The sequence below is a fragment of the Megascapheus bottae genome, chromosome 7, assembly GCF_031878675.1.
Source record: "Megascapheus bottae isolate mThoBot1 chromosome 7, mThoBot2.hap1, whole genome shotgun sequence".
Classification (NCBI taxonomy): Eukaryota; Metazoa; Chordata; class Mammalia; order Rodentia; family Geomyidae; genus Megascapheus; species Megascapheus bottae.
Genome location: NC_143515.1, coordinates 11566786 through 11582085, shown reverse-complemented (window position 1 = coordinate 11582085; position 15300 = coordinate 11566786). Strand labels below are relative to the sequence as shown.

Below are 15300 nucleotides of genomic sequence, written 5' to 3'. Positions count from 1 at the left end.
TCCTTTAAAAGGAAGTCAGAAGTAGAGTGCCAGTGGCTCAAGATTGTAATCCTGGCTACACAGGAAGCTAAAATCTGAAAAGCAAGGCTTGAACCCAGCCTGGACAGAAACTAACATCTCCAAAAAACGACTCCCTAAAAGCCAGAAGTAGAGATCTAGCTCAAGTGGTAGAGTTCTAGCTTTGAGCAAAATGAAGCTCAGGGACAGCACCCTGACCCTGAGTTCAAGCCCCAGGACTGGTGTGCATGCACACACACATATGTACACCAAACACAATAGTCAGATTATCATCCTCTGTTCAAACCTCTTCATGGTTGCATTAGACTTGGCATAAAATTCAAGGGTACGATACAGTTGACTTTCTGCCTCCCCCAAACCCTTTCCTGATTTCATTTCCAACCCTTTTCTTCCTGTTCCTCTGTTCCAACTTCATTATCCTCAAATATTCAGGTATTTGAATGCCTACTCAGGGCCTTTGATCTCGCTTTCTCTGTGCCTAGAATGTCCTTCTCTAGGAGAAGGCTTTTCCCAATTTCAAGAAGTTCTCATTGACCAAACATGAAGTAATTTGTACATTAAAAAGAATACCTTGAGGGGCCGGGAGTTTGACCTAGTGGTAGAGTGCTTGCCTAGCATGCATGAAGACCTGGGCTCAATTCCTCAGTATCACATACCTAGAAAAAGCCAGAAGTGGTGCTGTGGCTCAAGTGGTAGAGCACTAGCCTTGAGGGAGTCCCAAGGACAATGCTCAGGCCCTGAGTTCATGCCCCAGGGCTGCCCCCCCTCCCCAAAAAAAGAATACCTTGATTGTAAGTTTATAAGAAATACAAATGTATGAATTCTTTAGGGTTTTCAGAAGCAAGAAGGAAAAATGAAGTTCATTTACTGATATTGGAAGTTATTGAGCAACTCTTTTCTCCAAAATTAGTAATTAAATGGAAAGCATTTGCTTTGATTTTTAAGTGGAGAAGAAAAAGTTCTTTGACGAACAATGCCAGCTACGAGCACACAAAGAATTATGGAATTAGAATCTTAGATACCCAATAAAGTGGGCTCAGAATAGGATGGTGAATAGAAACAGAATCTATCAGATGACAAAATTGCTGAAAACAATCTTTAGTTGGTGAAAACATGACTAACCGAGCCAGAAATGATGACTCCCACCTGTAATCCTAGCTACTCAGGACAAAGATTCCAAGTGTCACAGTGTCAACAAGTTCGCAGCAAAAGAGGGTGAGACTCCATCTCAAAACGCCAGGCTGGAGATATGAGCAAGGAAGCAGTCTCTAAAACAAAAACCTGAGTTCAAAACAAAAACAAAGCACTGCCACCCTACAACTTACATTAGTAAAACTGTAGTTTTATAATGGAAAGAACTGGCTCCCATCATTTAGACAAGTGATCTAGCTCAGTATCACTGGTAGTAGGAAAATCCTGACCTCCTGTGATGTACACAAGAAATGTAAAATACTCCTATTAGTGTAGAATAGGAATGATGATACACAATGTCTTCCTCAAGTTTGAGAAATGTTCTATTGACCAATGGGCACACATGACTCATTAGTGATGACCATTTAAGGATGAAGAACTAAGATGTTAAGATGACTTAGTTTCTTGGTAACTTTGCTAAGAAATGTGTGTGATTTTAAAAATTAGCTGTTCAGTCTTACCTATTTATTTTTTTCTGCCAGTCCTTGGGCTTTCTCAAGGCTAGAGCTCTACCATTTGAGCCACAGCAGCATTTCTGGCTTTTTTCTATATATGTGGTACTGAGGAATCGAACACAGGTCTTCGTGCATGCTAGGCAAGCACTCTACCACTAGACCAAACTCCCAACCCCTGGTCTTACCTATTTAATAACACTGTCAAGTATTGCTTTCAGCCTTGGGATGATATGAAAAGAGAAATTCTTGAGAGATTGCCACAAAAAGAAATTCTGTGCCATCATATTAGACCTGGAAACAATGGATGATATTCATCTTTTTGACCTGAATGGTGCTCTGATTCACTTTCTCTTTCTCCATCACCATCCCAGTCTATGCACAGTGATGATCCTTGTCTGCTCTGGCCCTTCATATCTTTGAATTTCTCTCCCTTCTAGGGACTTTGTCTTCCATCCTATGGCAGCCACTAATTCTGCAGTCATTTACTATCATGCCCTTTAGTATCTGGCACCCAAATTCCTTTGAAAACATTCTTCACCATCTATTGACACTATGGTTTCACCAATTTTTACTCTTTTTCTCACTTTATTCTAGTTGCTTTGCAGAACTCTCATCGTGGGCATATTCAGTCCCCTCTTTTCTGGGCTGCACCTGTAAGCCTGCTGCAGAAGCTGCCAGACTGACTTGTTTTCCCCCAATCCTGGGGCTTGAATTCAGGGCCTGGGCACTGTCCCTGAGCTTCTTTTGCTCATTTACTCAAGGCTAGCCCTCTATCAGTTGAGCCAAAGCACCACTTGGGCGTTTTCTGTGTATGTGGTACTGAGGAATCGAACCCAGGGTTTCAGGCATGCTAGGCAAGCACTCTACTACTAAGCCACATTCCCAACCTAAAAGTGACTTTCTATAATCACCTTATTACTTAAATGCTTAGAGCTCCTTGCCCTGGGAATAGTCAAAACACATTAGGACACTTCATGGCCCTGCGTGCTCTGACCCCTTCTGGCTTCTGCACCAAAGTGTATTAGTCCCCACAGCCCATGTTACTCTGATTTTATATTCTGCATTTCCTTGAATATCTCCTGTACTACCACCCTTCTCTGCCTTTGCACATGCCCATACCTCTGAAAGCAGTGTTTCCCTAACTAACTGGACTAATCTTTCAGTCTTTACTGAGAAGTCCATTGTCCTTTTCTCCCCGTGCTGGGGGTTGAACCCAGAGACTTACGTTTGCTAGGCAAGTGTCCTACACTTAAACTGTATTCCCAGCCCTTTTTGCTTATATGTTAATTTCAACACAGTGACTTCCTAACTTAGCTGGATCTGTCCTTGACCTCTAGATCTTCCTGTCTCTGCCTCCCAGGTAGCTAGGATTACAGGAATTCCCCACAGCTGACTGCAATGTCACTTTTTTATGCAGTCTCCTTGATCAGTATACTCCCTGTTTGCTCCATAGATTGTTCTCAGGTGGTAGTTCTGAACCTGTGCTGCAGGTGTATTTATTTGCCTCCCTTATCACACTTTGAGGGCAGGAAATACGTGTTTGTCTACTGATATAAAAGTGAGTGGCATGCAGGATGAGTGCATATAGCTAATTGTGGAACCCTCCAGAGTTTTGTGAAAGGTGTGATATGAGTATAAACCTGTAGTGGAAAACCCATTCTGATTTCCACTTCCTATCTCTGTGTGGGCTGGAGCTCATCCTCCATTATTTTCATTGTTTCTTATTTTCATCTTTCATCATGGCAGGTGGTCTTGGAACAATCTGCATCGTCATGAAGTAACATGAGTTACTGCACCACCCCAAGGACTTGTCAACCTGTTTTTTTTTTTCTTTTAATGGCTTCATGCTCTTATTTACTGTTTTTGGTACTTGGGAGACTAGTGTAGATGTTATAAAAAGAGTTTATTGCCAGATCCAGATGTAATACACTAGCAGACAAGGCTTGTCCTTACAAGGACAGTCCCTGCAGGAGTCTCTGCACTGGACCCTCGAGATACCAGTTGTGATTGAGTTTTCAAAATGAATTTTAATGAAGTTTAGGGAACAGAAAAAATATGCAGTGCCCCAAAGCACCCCCAAGTGAGTGTGTGTGTGTGTGTGTGTGTGTGTGTGTGTGGAGGGCACACTGGCCATATCATTTGCCCTCTCCAAAGTTAGATAGGAAAGATAATCCTGATGAGAATAAATAGCATTAGGTGAATGAATGAATAAGATGGAAAAAAGTTGTCTTCAGATGTTATGGGGTGGCAGAAGTCACAACATTCTAGAGACTAAAATTCCAGTGAAGTTATTCATAACAAAGATTCTAAATGTCTACAATTTTATTCTCTTTTTCATCTTTTTATCCTATTTTATCTAGAGAACAAGATATTTGGAAGCTGACACTAGTTTGTAACAAATTCACTTATATAGTGCTATAAAATTCTATGAAAGTACTGCCGAGGTCAATTAGCTCAAAGTTTTCTTAAGAAACCACATTTTTTTTGTCTTGATTATAAGCAAAACTGCAGTTTTGAAATCCAATGGTGCATTTCCTATAGACTTCACAGATTGTATTTCAATTTGAAAAATCAATTTGCCATTTCTCCATAGTGGTAATAATTGCCATTTAGAGATAATTTTTAAATATATTTTATTGTAATTAATAGAAGGGTTACATTATATTCGCCAAATAGAAGGTGCATTACTTCACTTTTTTTTTTTAAAGAAGCCTCATAATTGACAAAGGGTTGTCACTGGTTCTGGTATCAACTCAGTACCTGCCCCTCTGGTATGGCAACTGGCTGTGACCATTGGAGTGGCCCCATTTGTTTTAACTTCTAGATCCCAGAAAACCAGGCAGTCTTGACTTCGCTAGGGTAGGGAAAAGAATGCCTACGTCAGTGAATTTATGAAGTCTACAAAATGGGGAAAGAAAAAGAGTGGGAGAACGACCCCCCCCCCCACTACTTTACCAGGAAACAAGTCCCAGGTCTGCAAATTAGTTTTGAAAAGAATACTGACTCTTTCCTAAGTACAAACTCTTTTTCAGCTACTTCGGATCAAGTATGGGAGAGTCGCAGGGCCTCTGTAAGAAGGCTGCATCCCGTTTGCCCACTATGATAAAAGACTTTTATAACAACCATGCAGTCTTACATGCAATCGGCACCGTTAGGAGGAAAACGGTCCTCTTGCCCTTAACTGGATTCATCCATGAACCAGTGTTTTCCTTTTTAAACGCTTTCTGCAGGTCACTTGCGGACCGTTTACAAACACGTCCAGGCCCAGCTGTCTCGGGGCTCAAAGGACTGAGGCGGGGCGGGCGGCCCGGCCTCCTCTCCCAGCCCGGCACTAACCTTCGCGGGCCCGGACTCCCCCTCGGCCCCACACAGAGCTGTCGGCGCGCACGCCACGCTCCCCACTAGATGTCGCTACACATCAATCGCGGTGCAGCGGAGCCGGGCGGGGGGCGCCTGTCCGCCGAGCCCCGGGGGTTTAAAGCCAGTCCTGTAGCGACTGCGGAGCCCGAGGGGAGGAGGGCGGGCGGGCCTGCCGAGACGCGACGCCACGACCCGAGCGGGAGGCGCGGAGGCGGCGAGGTTGCGGCCCGCACTCGCGCCACGCAGACCCCGCCCCCGCGCGTGAGACAGTCACGTGCCTCCGAGGCGCTGCCCCCGGCGGGCGGTGGCGGCGAGAGCGGAGGGCGGGTCGGCGAGGGGGCGGAGCGTCGTGCCGCGCCACACCCGCCGCGCCAGGGTCGCCTGGGGCCGGGCGCGAGCCGGGCGCGTGCGCGGCGTGGTCGGCCGCCGCAGCGGGGCGCGGGGGGCGGAGCTAGGGGCGCGCGCGCCCGAGGAGGGGGAGGGGCGGGAGCCGCCGCGGAGGCGCGAGGCCGGCGTTGCCACTGAAGGGGGAGCGTGGACCGCGGTGCGGCGGGCGGCCGCCTTCTTCGGCGTTCCTCTGGGCCCCGGGCGAGGGCACTGTGCGAAGGCGGCGGCGGCACCCGCGAGGCCGGTGGTGGAGGCAGAGCCCGGGCATGGTGGGCCGGGGCAAAGCGGAAGGTGAGCGGCGGCCGGGCCGGCGCGGGGTGGGGGAGGGGCGGCCGGGCACGCGTCGCCGGAGACGCGGCGGACCGCGCGGCCGGGGGCGGGGGCGCCGGGCGCGGGGCGGCGGCGCTGGGCGGTGGAGGGGCGCGCCGGCCGCCGGCTCGCCGCCTGACCTCTGCGGCCTGGGCTGCCGGCGGCGCCCGCCCCTCGCGCCGGCAGCCGCCGGGTTATGTAACGCGTGACCTCCCCTTCCCCCTCCGCCGCGGCGCGGCGCGGCCGCTCCGGCGCCGCCGCCCGCTCCCGGCCGTCACCGGCCGCCGGCGCCTGCGGCCCTTCCCTTCGGCGTCCGGCCGCCGCGGCCGCGAACTCTGCTTCCTGCGCCGGCGCCGGGCGGGCCATTCATTCGCGCGCGGCGTCGGGCTCGGGCGTCTGCTCCGCTGGAGTCGGTGGTGGGGGCGCCCGGGAAGGACGCCGGTGCTCAGGCTCCTCCCGCGCCGCTCGGCTCCCCGTGCTCCCGAACGGGTGAACTCGAGTCCGCGTCCGACGGCAGCGGTGACTGGTTTCCCCACGTCTTCGCTGTCCGTCCCGGTGACGGGCAGGCGTCTACCCCCGCCGTCCTCCCCGGCGCCCGCAGCACCGAGTCCCGCCGTGGCCCACACGGGCCGCGGGCCTTGCCGTGTGTGTGACTCGATAGACCACGGCGCGCTCCTGTTAGGATAAAATGACAGGTGGTAGAGGTCAGATTCCGGCTTTGCCCCCATCTCCCCTCAGGCCGGCCACGTACAAATTAGAAACTGGATGGTGAAGGTGAAACTCGTGGAAACTAGTTTGCCATGGAAAAGCTTTTCGTGACTTCATGTAACAACGCCTCCATTCTGAGCACCAGCCTGCTCCCTGGCTTAGCCCAGGAATGAGCCCTGCATCCTCAGTAGAGTAAGACCCGCCATCCCTCGGCTCTTTTTCTTGTGCAGTGTGCACAGTAACCCAAACTATGGTTACCATCCATCTAACTCTGCAATGTAGGGGCTCTACTTTCCCACGTAGTCTTGGTTTTGCTTGTGCAAATACTCTAGCTTGTTCCTACTTGTGCTTACTGTGCTGGACACTGGAAGCTCACCTACAGTCCCCCTTGTAGGATGTCTTTACAGGAATATTCTTAGCGCCTGAGATGTTTTGTTTGCCATTTACCATGTGGTCTGATGATTATCTTTTTTACCCCTAGTTTCTTAGATACTACGCAGCCGGGTTGTACCAAAACCCTGACTTTTGTCATAAACTTTTAGCTCTTTTTCTAATAAATAATGCATCTTTGATTGTTTTTTTTAAAAATTACATAAGATTAATTTACCTATATAAGGTCAAGTAGGAGTAGGAAATATTTTTCAAAACATTGTTTGAATCTCTTTCCCTCATCTGCAACAAATTCATTTGCATAAGAGAATGAAGCACTACTTATTAGTAACCCAATCATTGTTAATAAGTGTGTGTGTGCCCATGGTTAATATTAATAGTCTGGGGATTTTTTACTGTTTTTGGTTGGTCGTGCGCTTGAACTTGGGGCCTTGGCACTGTTCCTGAGCTCTTCAGCTCAAGGCTAACACTCTACCAGTTTGAGCCACAGTGCTGCTTTCGGTTTTCTGGTTAGGTTAGTTGGAGATCTCAGTCTCATGGACTTTTCCCTGCCAGTGCTGGCTTCCAATCGGAAGCCTTAGAGCCTTCCCAGTAGCTAGGATTACAGACATGTGCCACCTGTGCCTGGCTAGTGTGGCCTGGTCTTTGATAGCTCTGCCAGTTAACTGTGTGTGACCTTGGACAAGTTAGATTACTAATATCTGATTTTTTCCTGATTTGTAGAATGAAGATCTTGTGTTCCACTTTCCTCTTTGGGCACTTGAATCATAAATGAGTTCTTAAAGATTTTTAAGGATATTAGTATATAGTGGGTACTCAGTAAATTATTACCCCCCCCCCACCTACCCCAATTGCAGCTTACTGTGTAACATGAACCAAAGGAAAACTAATCACAAGCAGTATTAGGCACCTCTTGATCTAAATTGTAGACTAAAGGTGTTGATTTGGCCCCAGTGGCTTACACCTGAAATCCTGATTTCTGAGATGAGTCATCAGAAGCTAGCCCAGGCAGAAACTCATCTCCAATTAACCAGTAGAAAGAGTTTAGTTCAAGTGGTGAATACTTATCCTTGAGTGAAAAAGTCGAATAAGAGCTTGAGGCCAGGGGTTCAAGCCTGGGTACTAACACCAAAAGAATTTTTATTTATTTGTTTCTTTTAATAGTACCAGCTGAACCGTTAACGTGGATATTAATAGATATTTAAAACTTTTTTAATGTCTCTCCAAGGGGAAGCACAAGAAGAGAGATTTTTAAATTTTTAATTATTATAAAAATGATGTATAGGGCCAGGAGTTTGGCTTAGTAGTGCTTGCCTAGCATGGACCCAGGTTCGATTCCTCAGTACCACATACACAGAAAAAGCTGGAAGTGGTGCTGTCAAGGGGTATAGTGCTAGCCTTGAGGGAAGCCCAAGTACAGTGTTCAGACCTTGAGTTTGTGTCCCAGGACTGGCAAATAAATGAAGGAAGGAAGGAAGAAAATGTATAGAAAGGTTAGTTTTATAAGTCATGAGTACATTTCATTTTGAAACAGGGTCACCTTTCCTTCAGTCTCTGCAGTTTTTCCCTCCTGTCCTCACCCACATATTGTCTAGCGTGTACCACTACTGCATTTGTTCACCTTTACTCTACGAGAGTTTGTTTCAGAAGTCTTTTTTTGTGAATGGTTAGGTTTGCAGGATCTTCTTTTAGTAACAAATAGAAGTTGAGATCTTAAGTTCTAGTTTCTTGCTTGGACTATGGATTATTGTCTTCACTGATGTCTCTGTATCTCTTGCTCTCTCATTCCCCACATAACTATTAGTGATCTTCTTTAAAAAAAAAAAAGTTAGAATTCTCAAAAGTTTCTGTAACATTTAGAATTGATCCTAAACCCATTGTATATAATTTGGCAGGTGCTAGCTTCTAATTTTGTGTGCTACTCTTTACACTACATCAGTCTCACAGTATTTGAACAAACTCTTCCAACTTGATGATGCTGTCCTGTTTTTTCCTGGTTCACCCCTTTAAGTAGTCAGTATTATTACCTTCAGGTTTTCTGATCTTTGCTCATGTCATCACTTCAGAGGTGCTTTCTCTTGACTCATAAAATAGAATCCAGTCTCAGCTTCTTCCTTTGCCACTTCAAGATTTCACTCCCTCCCCACCAGTATTTATTACTAGATGAAGATACACTGTTCACTTACTGATTTCTTCCATTGGACTTACTTTTACCTTGCTATGGGGCAGAGATCTTGTCTGAGTTGTACATAGTTTTATCCCTAATGCTTATGCCAACTACTTTTAGAACTTAGTGCTTTTGGCTCTCAGTAAAATTTATTAAATGAACAGATGTAGTCGGTTTGAACATTCTTCTGGACAGTCCTGGCTCCTAGCATTCACTGATTGTGTGGCCATGCATAGGTAAGTTAATAACTCACCATGCCTCAGTTTGTGCATCTGTAAGATACTACCTATTTTATAGGATTACTGTGAGTAATTGAGCTAGTATGTATAAAGTACTTAGGTCCTGGTTATATACTTAAGAACTGTTTGTAATTACTGACTTAGGATTTTGTATTTTGGCATAAAATGAAGATGAATTCATTCCTTTATTTGGGAATAGGGTGGTACTGGGGTTTGAACTCCGGGCCTCACACTTGCTTGGCAGGTACTCCTTTATTTGAGCTGCATCCTAGCTATTTTTATTTTTCAGGTATTTGCCCAGGCTGGCCTCAGACTGTGATCTTCCCACTTGCGGACTCCCATGTCACTGATATTAGAGATGTTAAGTACTATGCCTGGCTGGTTCTTTGAGATAGGGTCTAGCTTTTTGCCAAGGCTGACCTCTTAACTACAGTACTAGCTCTAAGTATCATGAATTACCATAGCTAGTACAAATTATTATTATTATTAAAGTAGGCTTGAATTCTCAGCCTGGGCACTGTCCCTGAGCTCTTTAACTCAAGGCTGCTGCTCAGCCACGTTGAGCCACACACCACTTCCAGTTTTCTGGTGGTTAATTGGAGATGAAAGTCTCACGGACGTTAGTGGACTTTAGTGCCTGGACTGGCTTTGAACTGTGATCCTCAGATCTTCTGAATAGATAGATTACAGGAGTTAGCCACCGGAACCTGGCTACTTCATTTTTTTGCCAGTCCTGGGCTTGAGCTCAGGTTCTGAGCCCTGTCCTTGGACTTTTCTCAAGGCTAGAGCTCTACCACTTGAGCCTCAGCACCGATTCCTCAGTACCGAGGAATCAAACCCAGGTCTTCGTGCATGCTAGGCAAGCATTCTACCACTAGGCCAAACTCCTGGCCTGGCTAGTTAATTTTTTATACTACTTTTTCGGATGAGTTTTTTTTGCTACTGAAATTTTACTTAGCAAACTTGTACATCAGTTTTGTGGATGTCTTGAACAAATTAAAAAATAAACTGCAGAGAATAGTGAACTTAATGTGTAAGTCAGTTTTTTTAATTGATCTGTGGAAGATGCTTAGAGTAATTATCTCAACTGCCACCCACAGTGGCTTTTATGTATTTCCCTTTGAAGTTCCACTGGAGATAAGAGTGCAATGATAAAAGGACTTGCTGGAGGCTTCCTGTCCTCAGATAGGAAAATCCTTGAAGATCCAGTTGAGTTGTGAGTCTTCTAATATTTAGGAAGGAAAAGATACTTTGTCATATCTTTAATATGCTCAGTTTCTGCTTTCTCTCATTAAAGATTTTCCCCAAAATGGTATCTGATCTTTAAATTCAAATTTAAAGTAACCTTATTTTCCCTTTCCTAGATTATTTTTTTCTAAGAGCATTTTCAGAAATAGGAAGTAATTGATGGAGCCAATTACTTTGTTAGTAATCAGTACTTTGAGCTAATGCCACTTGAGTTACTTCTAAAAAGTCTTACCTGTGGCAGTTACTGTATAACAGTTATTTTTACTTAGTCTCCTTGTTCTTAGTAAAATGTGATGTATGTACCTGGGGGTTGCAGTTACATAAATGAGCTAAAGAGTACATTTCTTTTTTTTTTTTTTTTTTTTTTTTTTGCCAGTCCTGGGCTTGAGCTCAGGGCCTGAGCCCTGTCCTTGGACTTTCTCAAGGCTAGAGCTCTACCACTCGAGCCTCAGCACCACTTTGCTTTTTCTATGTATGTGGTACTGAGGAATCGAACCTGGGTCTTCGTGCATGCGAGGCAAGCACTCTACCACTAGGCCTAACTCCCCGCCCCTACATTTCTTTTTTTTTGCATTTTTTATTGTAATTAGTAAAAGGGTTACATGATATTTGCCAGATAGAAGGTGCATTAATTCACATACATTGATACCCTTTCACATGTCTTGGTACCCATTTCCCTCCCATCCCCACACCCCCCCTACATTTCTTTTTGGACAATGTCACCCCTTCCCTTGATCTCTCCCAGTTTTTCCCTCTCATTCCCACCCACAAGTTAATTTTCAATGTAGTGTGTAAAACACCTTTTTTTTTTTTTCCTCAGACTCAACTTTGACTAGTAGGATCTTAAGTATTGGGCCTCACCCTTAAGCAATTTGAAAGGTTTGGTCCTGTAACGTATCTCAAAATTAATGGCTAAATCATGAAATACGCACAGTGTGACAGTTTATTTGTTGAGATGTCTCATTGAATATTTAGAGATGTAGAGATGATGGTCACAGAGCCAAGAAAAGAGCCAAGAACAAGCTGTTTTGGTTTTTCTTTTTTTTCCAGTTGTGGGGCTTGAACTCAGGGCCTGAGCGCTGTCCTTGGACTTTTTACTCAAGGCTAGGGCTCTACCACTTGAGCCACAGCACCACTTCCAGCTTTTTTCTATGTATGTGTGGTTTCTTTTTTTTTTTTTTTGATCATAGGACTAACTCTGGGCCTGGGTGCTGTCTCTGAGCTCTTCAGTCCTACCCCTGGGCCTGAGCATTGTCCCTCAGACCTTTAGCTCAAGGCTACCACCCTACCCTTTGAGCCACATCCCCACTTCCTGTTGTCTATTGGTTAATTTGAGATAAGAGTCTAGGTGTGGTGGTTTTGTTTTGTTTGTTTTAAAGAAAGTTGACCAGAATGTGTGGACAGCCTGAAGCCTCAAGAGGCTTCATTAATAGTTGCTCAGAAAGTATGCTATTTTTATTGACTTTAAGCAAGAAAGTATTAGTTGAATATTGAATACTTTCAATGTTGCATTTTGTTTGTAGGATTAAAAATATATGAAAAATAATAGCACTATCAGCTTAATTCAGACCCATTCCATCAACTTCATCTCACGTAAAACCTACAAGATTGATTTCTTAATATTCAGTCTCAGTGTAGCAAATAATGAAGACATGAATTAGACTGTGCCCTTCAAAAATAAAGCCATTTCCTGCTACATTAAATTTTCCTTGGGCTACTCAGGGAACAACTAAACACAGTATCTCAGATTTCAAGAAGACAAAGTTGAAGCCACCACTGGGCCCAAGCTTGTACTCCTTTCTACTCAGGAGGCTGAGATCGAGAGAATCTCTATTTGAGGTCAGCCTGGGTAGAAAAGTGTAATACTCCATCTCCAAAATAATTGCCAAAAAAGCAGGGCTGGAGGCATGGTTCAAGTGGTAAAACATCACTTGAATAAGCAAGATCAGTAATTGCTAGCCCTGAGTTAAAACTCTAGTACCACAAAAAAAGACAAAAAGGGAACTTTTTTTTTTTTTTTTTTTGCCAATCCTGGGCCTGAGCACTGTCCTTGGACTTTCTCAAGGCTAGAGCTCTACCACTTGAGCCTCAGCACTATTTCTGGCTTTTTTTCTATATATGTGGTACCAAGGAATCGAACCCAGGCCTTTGTGCATGCTAGGCAAGCACTCTACCGCTATGCCAAACTCCTGGCCTAGGGAACTTTTTTGTTGTTGTTAAAATATGAAGTATTCAAAAATTTTTTATGATTAAAAAGTAATTTTAAAAAATCATGTTCTTTATAAAGCAGTTAAAAGACTTTTCATTTGGGTGGGCAAGTGATTTGCTCATCCACCAGAGTTTGACTTCTCTTTTAGAGGACTGTTAGGGATGGGCAAGATGAATAATGCCTGTAATCTCAGCCTGGGCGAAAAGACTGAGACCCTACTGGAGAACAAGCCTGGCCTTGTTCCTATTTGGTGTAGATAGGATTGCATTCTTAGGCTGATGCAGCAAAAAGCTTGGTATCCTACCTGAAAAGAAACTAAAGCAAAAAGGGCTAAGGGTGTGGCTTAAGTTGTGGACCACCTGCCTAGTAAGCATAAGGCCCTGATTTCAAATCCTAGCACCCACCACCACAAAATGTGATTTTGACACCAATGCGCAAATTATAAGACTAAGTAAATATAAATAACAGCAAAAAAGATTGGTTGTGATTGATGTGAATTATTCTTTTAGTGTCTTATCTCTGTACAAGCTCAGTATATAAGGAATCAAAACATTGTGTGCTGGCTTCATTCATTCCAGATGATATCCCAAATTTAAGAGGAGCTAATTAGCTGAGTGGGGTGTCTCATGTCTGTAATTCCAGCACTATAGGAGGCTGAGGTAGAAGGAGTAAGAGTTCAAGGCTAGTCTGTTTTATAATATGTAGGTTTCAAGGCCAGCCTGACTGACTTAGCAGGACCTTATAAAAAACAAAATGAGAAACCTCATATTTACTTACAAAATAACTGTTGGCTAGATACCATCATTATTACATTAGGATTCTTGAGAATGAATTTTTTTGCATTTTTACCTTCCAGGAGTTATGTAGTTATGATTATGATTTAATTTTTTTGAGAGGGTATTTTTGTAACTCATAGGGTATTTTTGCTTTGTAACATAGGAAACTTGAACTTGATCTTTCTGCCTCAGTCCCCTCTCTCGTCCATATTTTACCATGTCATGCATTTTTTGTTCTTAAATGCCTTTTATCAGGTTCAAAATTTTACTCTATAGCAAGTTCTGTTCCTTGAATACATGTTGGCTTTCTTTTTGTTTTTTTGTTTTTTTTGGCCAGTCCTGGGCTTGAGCTCAGGGCCTGAGCACTGTCCTTGGAGTTAAAGAGCCTCTTTAACACTGCCTTTACCCCACCCCCCTCTTTTTTTTTTGGTGAGTCTTGAGGCTTGAACTCTGGGCCTGGGGGCTATCCCTGAGTTCTTCTGCTCAAGGTTTCTGTCCTACCCCTGGAGCCACAGTTCCACTTCCCTTCTTCTAGTGATTAATTGGAGATGAGTCTCAGGGACTATAGTGCTGGAGCTGGGGATCCTCAGGTCTCAGCCTCCTGAGTGGCATGAGCCACTGTGCCTGCCTCCACCCCTTTTTTCAACTTGGAAAATCTGGTTTCATTTTAAGTCCTTTTAAAAACTTAGCCAATTTGGGGCCGGAAGTTTGGCCTAGTGGTAGAGGGCTTGCCTAGCATGCGCAAAGACCTGGGTTGGACTCCTTGGTACCACATATGTAGAAAAAAGCCGGAAGTGGTGCTCAAGTGGTAGAGCTCTACCCTTGAGAAAGCTCAAGGAGAGTGCCCTGGCCCTGAAGATTCAAACCCCAGGCCTGGCCAAAAAACCCTAAAAAACCTTGGCAAGTTTATACTAGATAATCTTAAAATTTGAAACTGTTTTAACCATTTCTTGTCTATTTTAAACAAGTATAAATTTTGTAATGTGTTTTTACATTAGTGCCTTCAGTCTACTTCTTGTCTTTTAATTCTCCTAAGAGTCCTGGGAAGAGATGTATGGTGGTATTTATTTTATAGCTGCTGTATAATTCTGTTACCAATTGCTTTAGAGTTAGGTCACACATCAGTGGTTGAGGGCATGGTCTACAGATCACACATCAGTGGTTGAGGGCATGGTCTACAACATACCCGTTATTTCTGATCCCAGTCACAAATTTCAGGGCTTCAAGGCTTCAATGGCTTCAAGGCTTCAATGGTTTCACTTCTGATGAAGTGAATATAATTTATGAAGTTTCCACTAACCTCTGAGGTTTGATAATATTCTAGAATGGCTCATAGAACTCGGTTGTTTTTTTCTTTGACACTGGGGTTTGAACTTGGGGCCTCCTGCTTGCTAGATGAGCTTTTTGGTAGTTAAGCCATGCTCCAGCCCTTTTATTTATTTTTTGGATAGCGTCTCAATATTTGTTTGTTCTGGGACAGTCATCCTATGTTCAGGCATGAAAAATAGCTTCTGGCTAGATAGTTTTATATTAAAAGGACATAAGTTATTTTCAATCAAATGAGAAGATGTATCTGATGAGGCCTAGGAGTGTCCCAGACATTAAGTTTCCATGGCTCTGGGGACATTTCATCCTTCAGTTTAAGTGTCCAGAGGTTTTATTGGGGTTTTTACATAGGTCTAACTAAACTCCATCTTTAGTCCTTTCTCTCCCTGGAGAAGAAGTCAGGCTGTTAACACCTGGCTTAAAACCCCAACTTTCTGATTATGTAGTCAGATTTTCCATCATGGTCAGCCAAATCCTGAAAAAGTGAGAACACTTACATATCCAGTTTGACTGCTCA

At 44.2% G+C, this 15300-nt stretch overlaps 1 protein-coding gene across 3 annotated transcripts in view; it reads left to right on the top strand.

Moving 5' to 3' along the window:
• The first annotated feature begins 5501 nt into the window (after positions 1-5501).
• Positions 5502-15300, top strand: part of Rev1 (REV1 DNA directed polymerase) — a 66526-nt gene continuing 56727 nt past the window's right edge. Inside the window, exon 1 of one of the 3 annotated variants that reach the window (XM_090336502.1) lies at positions 5502-5702. Coding sequence is in view for 2 of the 3 variants with exons in the window: in XM_090336500.1 (XP_090192626.1) it covers positions 9142-9221 (80 nt within the window). In the remaining variant the exon portion in view is untranslated. Of the gene's footprint in view, positions 5703-8597; positions 9222-15300 lie in introns of those variants that run through there. The other 2 variants (XM_090336500.1, XM_090336501.1) reach the window with 2 other exon arrangements.